The sequence below is a fragment of the Anomaloglossus baeobatrachus genome, chromosome 1 (genome assembly GCF_048569485.1).
Source record: "Anomaloglossus baeobatrachus isolate aAnoBae1 chromosome 1, aAnoBae1.hap1, whole genome shotgun sequence".
NCBI classification, from domain to species: Eukaryota; Metazoa; Chordata; class Amphibia; order Anura; family Aromobatidae; genus Anomaloglossus; species Anomaloglossus baeobatrachus.
Window position 1 is genome coordinate 338,029,945 of NC_134353.1, and position 6,272 is coordinate 338,036,216.

The window sequence follows — 6,272 nt, forward strand, 5'->3', positions numbered from 1 at the left end:
AGGGCTCTTTAAACTTGGCTCCATATTCACCAGGATTACCCCAACTCTATATACAGTTGAAATCAGAAGTTTACATACACTATCTAAAAAGACACATCAGCATGTTTTTCTCACTATCTGACATGAAATCAGAATAAACCTTTCCCATTTTAGGTCAATTAGGAACCAAAATTATTTCTATTTGCCAAATGTCAGAATGAGAGAATGTTTTGAAGGCATTTGTATTACTTTCTACAAAGTCAAAAGTTTACATACATTTCATTAGTATTTGGTACCATTGCCCTTAAACTGTATGACTTGGGTGAAACTTTTTGGGTAGGCTCCCGCATGCTTCTCACAATAGTTGGTAAGAATTTGGGCCCATTCCTCCTGACAGAACTGGTGTAACTGAGCCAAGTTTGTAGGTTGCCTTGCTCGCACCGGCCTTTTCCCTTTGCCTATAAATTTTCAATATGATTGAGATCAGGGCTTTGTGATGGCCACTCCAAAACATTAAGTTTGTTATCCTTAAGCCACCTTGTAACCAGTATGGCAGTATGCTTCTGCTCATTGTCCATTTGGAAAACCCATTTCCGCTCAAGCTTTAAAGTTCCTGACTGATGTCTTGAGATGTTGCTTCAGTATTGCCACTTAATCTTTTCTTATGATGCCATCTATTTTAAGAAATGCACCAGTCCCTCCTGCAGCAAAACAACCCCATGACATGATGCTACCACCCCCGGGTTTCAGAGTTGGGGTCGTGTTCTTAACGCTTCTCCCTTTTCCCCCAAAATGTAACGATGGTCATTATGACCAAACAGTTTAATTTTAGTTTCGTCAGACCATAGGACATGTCTACAAAAATTAAGGTCTTTGTTCCTGCGTTCATTTGCAAACTTCAATCTGATTTTTTATGTTTCTTTTGGAGTATTGGCAGCTCCTGTCAGAGAGGTCTTTTAGGCCATGTTGATACACTGTATAATGGCACAATCTAACCAGCTTCCACCAGCATCTTCACAAGGTCTTTTGCTTTTGTTCTTGGGTTCATATGCAGATGTCTGGCCAAAGCACATTCATCTCTGGTACACAGAACCTGTCTCTTTCCTGTGCGGTATGATGGCTGGACATGCCCATCTTGTTTGTACTTGGCTATAACTGCTTGTATAGAGGAATGAGGCACCTTCAGGAATCTGGAAATTGCACTCAAGGATGAGCCAGACTTGTGCAACTCCACAATTCTATTCCGATAGATAAACTGGGATCCTGGATGAGTCAGCCAATTAAGCCTCACTGCAGGTAGCTAGGAATTGTTTGCTGGGCTGATTCCAACGCGCGTTCTGGGGGCAGCCACAATCCCCTTCCTCAAGGATCCTTGAGGAAGGGGACTGTTACTGCCCTCGAAACGCACCCCCGAAGGCTTAAAGGGGTAATCCGGCTTCTTTTGACTTTTTTTTTTTTATTACCTTTTTTATTATTTATTATTGGGCTACATTGGGGCAGGTAAGTAGATAGTGAGCACTTACCTGCCCTGCTGTCAGCCCCTCTCCACCGGCTCAGAGTGGTCATGCGACCGCTCCTGCTGCGATTTTGCGGCTTCCGGTCATTTCATGTCAACATGGGCAGGACCATGTTGACATGCAAATCTGGAACAGCATGTCGCCTCCCTGCTGGGAGGGTACTGTGCGTGGAGTCCCCGCCCCCTTCCCTGCACCCTCCCACACATTTCCCCACACCCCATATTCTGCCCGCAACCTTCCACTGCACTGCTGTGGGGTCCGTCACCTGGGGGAGGGGCCTGGCGGCGGCTGCCGTGGTGTCAGCGCCAGCAGCGGGCCCCCTGCTCAGGATCACACATTCAAATGTACCGGCATCACAGATTTGAAAGCGTTGATGGGAGGGAGCGCAGCGCTGCTTCTCATCACTGCCCGTGCAGTCTGTGTCTGACAGATCAGGACAGCGGTGACGTCACTACTGTGCTGATATGGCCAGAGCACAGACAGCGTGCAAAAGTGGCGGGGACCGAGGACGGGTGAGTATGTATTCCCTACATGTGTTCCCTGTGGGTGGGGTGTGCGCAGAGCCCGGTGCGTGGGTGGGGTGTGCGCAGAGCCCGATGCGTGGGTGGGGTGTGCGCAGAGCCCGATGCGTGGGTGGGGTGTGCGCAGAGCCCGATGCGTGGGTGGGGTGTGCGCAGAGCCCGATGTGGGGTGGGGTGCAGAGCCCGATGTGGTGCTGTTATTTGCAATTCTGTAGTGATAACAGGTCAGGTGCTGAGGCAGAATACTGACAGGGAGTGTGTGTGCAGGGGGCGGGCAGAGGGCAGGGGGCGAGACTGGACACTGAGGTGGGGCTGGACACTGAGGCGGGGCCAGCTCTGACTGAGGTTTTGCACAGGAAGTGGTCAGTTTGCTAGAACTGAATGTAAACAAAGAGCTGCAGAGAATAAAGGGTGAATTCAAGAGGAACAAAAGTTAGAAAACAAAAAATAACAATGTAGGGGTGTTTTATAGGACAATACAGCACAGATTAGCTTAACAACAATTTTTGAGTTTATGTCGGACATCTCCTTTAATTGTCTGACTCATCCAGGATCCCAGTCTATGTAACGGATGGACGCCCAAGATTATTCCTGCATTCGTGCCCCGGTAGAATCTCTTACCCCGGAATCTAACTGCTTGTCTGCCCACGTGGAGCGGAACCCTGACCTGGTATAACTTCTCATGAGACTGTCGCCCCCAGGTATCAGGAACACACACAGCACATATCTAGTATAACTGCTGCTTATAGGCATCAGGAGCTCATACAGTGCGGACCTGATATAACCCTTGATGAAACTGCCGCTTCCAGACCTTGGGAGCGGACACAGCGCAGAAACCACACGGCATTTGAAGTTCTCAGACAGATGGCCGTTAATCAGGTAACTTGCACCGGGCACCCACTACGGGCGCTTGGGGTATCGTTGCATTCCTGCTATACTCCGGTGAGATTGCAACGGGCAAACACGCTAGGAGTGTGGGGAGAATTAAACCCACCAAGGAGATCGTAGCTCGTGTGGAGCGCAAATATTTAAAATGAAACTTGCAAATAACTTTTTTCTGGATTTCAGCATACCACCCCTGACTGAGTTTTCATCATCTTTGCTGTTCTAACCTTAGCGGGAAGCGCTATTTATTTTTAAATACATTTAGAAACTTTTTTAAACATCTACATATTTACCCTGGAAGTTCCTGAAATGATTTGTTATAAAGGACATTTAACCCTTTCTTCAATTTATTGAATTGGAGATGGCAGCCGCCGGCCGGGGCTCCACTTTTTTAGTATGTATGAGTTATAACCGTGCAGTAATGTGAAGTGTATGTATTGGATTGTAACATTGTAATCTTACTTTTACAAACAGTAAATTAAATCCCTGTTTTAAAGTAAAAATAAAACAATTTTTTTTAAGTATAGCTTAATTTAACGCAGGGTTTTTTTTTTTGTTTTTTTTTTTTTACACAAAAAAACCTCTTTGTATGTACCTTTAACATGTACCTGTAACGTCATTAACCTTGGTTAGGCAAAGTGAGGGTGTTTTTGCCTTAAAATCTAGCTGCAAAACTATAGGTATTTAGGGTAATAGCGCTGGTCTTCATCCTCACGGGTGTACAATTTTATATATCAGCTTTCCCATATTTTTTATGTAAACTTTTGACTTTGCAGAAAGTAATAAAAATGCCTTAAAATTTTTTGCATTTGGCAAATATAAATGATTTTGGTTCCTAATTGACCTAAAACGGGAAAGGTTTATTCTAACTTCATGTCAGATAGTGAGAAAAACCTGCAGATGTGTATTTTTCGATCGTTATGTAAACTCCTGGATTCAATGGTATATTACATAAGATGTCATTTATGGGCGGTGTTAGTGCGCTCCACCCTCCTGTCTTACTCGCACCACTACAGGACTGCTGTATATACCTTACATAGGATGTTATTTATGGGCAGCGTTTGTGTGCTACACCCTCCTGTAACATACCTACCACAACAGAAATGCTGTATATACATTACATAGGATATTATTTATGGGCAGCGTTTGTGTGCTACACCCTTGTGTCCAGCTCCTGCCTCTACAGCACTGCTGTTTGTTTATACATTACATAGAATGTTATGGGCGGCATCAGTGCGCAAATCAGAGAGCATTTTTAATAACAGATAAATTGCAAAGTTGCGTGTTTTTTGCAAACGCTTGCCAATTTTGCCCATTCAAGAGGATGAGACATCTCTGACTGGGGCATTTAAGTTCTGCGATCCCAATAGGTTGTCCATCCACTCCTAGTAATAGCAAGATGCAGTTGAGTTACTACGGCGACTGGAGGACTGCGGAAAGAAACCTTCAATGCTATCTTGGTACTCCCACGGAGCCCAGCCAGACATAAGAATTTCAAAAAAAAAAAAAGGAGGGAGGTGCTTATTTTACATAGGCAGCACCTCCCACCTACAAGAATGCACTAAACAGCGATCAAAATGTTGTGTACACCGAATATGTGGCAATAAGCACCACAGCTCAGAACACAAATAAGCTCCGAACAGCTACAGATATGGGACAAGAGCAGTCAAAAAAAAAATAAATAAAAAAAAAAATTAAAAAAATAATCGTTGACACAAACCAATTTATTTTAAAACAAAGTTCAGGTTTTGTTAGGACACCAAAGTAATAAACCTATAAAGTGTGGTAATCAGTGAAGACCTGAAGACTCATTACACCAGGTGAGTTTTATTGCACACCATAAAAACCACATGGCAAGCAAAGAAAAATAATATATATATATATATATATATATATATATATATATATATATATATATATATATATATATATATATATATATATATATATATATATATATACACATACACACACACACACACACACACACATACACAATTTTACTGCATTTGGGATTTAAATGTCTATGACGGCTTTCAAAGCATTATGTTAAAATGAAAGACTACAACTTGGCTACTACAAGTTGTTTCTCCAGTATGAAGAAAGTGTGTGTAGGGAAAGGGGTTCAAAAATGAGAACTGGCTACGGTGTGAAGGGGGCAAGTAAATTAATATGGAGAGAATGGGGGTTACCATCTCATCAACAGACTTCACATCAGACTCAATTGCAGTTATGGTCACAAAGCTGACGCTGGCATGTGCCCTCCTAAGAGGCTTTCTGATCACCTGCCCCACTGGCCATGCTATTATCTCCCTCTGACACCTCTGCTGGTGTCATATCAGTTCCTGGCATATTCCCATCACTGACATGTCTTCCAACAAGCGATACGATTGCAGAAAACTAAAGAACTGACAACACCAGAAGCTCAACCAAGGTCCGCGCACGCGCCCATACACCCGGGGGGCACCACAGAGGTCCATGCGCCCATACACCCGGGGGGCACCACAGAGGTCCATGCGCCCATACACCCGGGGGGCACCACAGAGGTCCATGCGCCCATACACCCGGGGGGCACCACAGAGGTCCATGCGCCCATACACCCGGGGGGCACCACAGAGGTCCATGCGCCCATACACCCGGGGGGCATCACAGAGGTCCATGCGCCCATACACCCGGGGGACATCACAGAGGTCCATGCGCCCATACACCCGGGGGACATCACAGAGGTCCATGCGCCCATACACCCGGGGGACATCACAGAGGTCCATGCGCCCATACACCCGGGGGGCACCACAGAGGTCCATGCGCCCATACACCCGGGGGGCATCACAGAGGTCCATGCGCCCATACACCCGGGGGACATCACAGAGGTCCATGCGCCCATACACCCGGGGGACATCACAGAGGTTTAGGCGCCCATACACCCGGGGGACATCACAGAGGTTTAGGCGCCCATACACCCGGGGGACATCACAGAGGTCCTAGCGCCTATACCCAGGGGCACCACTGAGGACCTTGCGCCTATACACAAGGGCACCACTGAGGTCCATGTACTTATGCCTAGAGCCTGAGCAGAATCCACCCTGCTCCTGGGACACTGGCATCATGCTGGCAACAGGCACACAATCGGCTGGCAGCCGCCATCTCTCCCACACACATCCCTCAGGGTTACTGACCTTTGATACCAGCCATAGCCGCAGAGTAATGGCGCCCTGTGACCTCCCAGCTCCGCACTGCCTTCCCTGCACAGCGGCCACTCACAGCTAGTCCTCGGCTATCTCAGCTCTATACACAGACCACACCGCTTCCGCCGGAAGTAGCGCACCTTTCCTCCAGCTCTGCATTGTTTATCTTTTTGTATAACTTTATT

At 46.3% G+C, this 6,272-nt stretch overlaps 1 protein-coding gene across 1 annotated transcript in view; it reads right to left on the reverse strand.

The window, feature by feature from the left end:
- Positions 1-6,242, reverse strand: part of LEPROTL1 (leptin receptor overlapping transcript like 1) — a 28,229-nt gene extending 21,987 nt beyond the window's left edge. Inside the window, exon 1 of the mRNA XM_075352282.1 lies at positions 6,079-6,242. Coding sequence (XP_075208397.1) covers positions 6,079-6,094 — 16 coding nt within the window. The 5' untranslated portion in view covers positions 6,095-6,242. The remainder of the gene's footprint in view (positions 1-6,078) is intronic.
- Between the last annotated feature and the right edge of the window lie 30 nt (positions 6,243-6,272).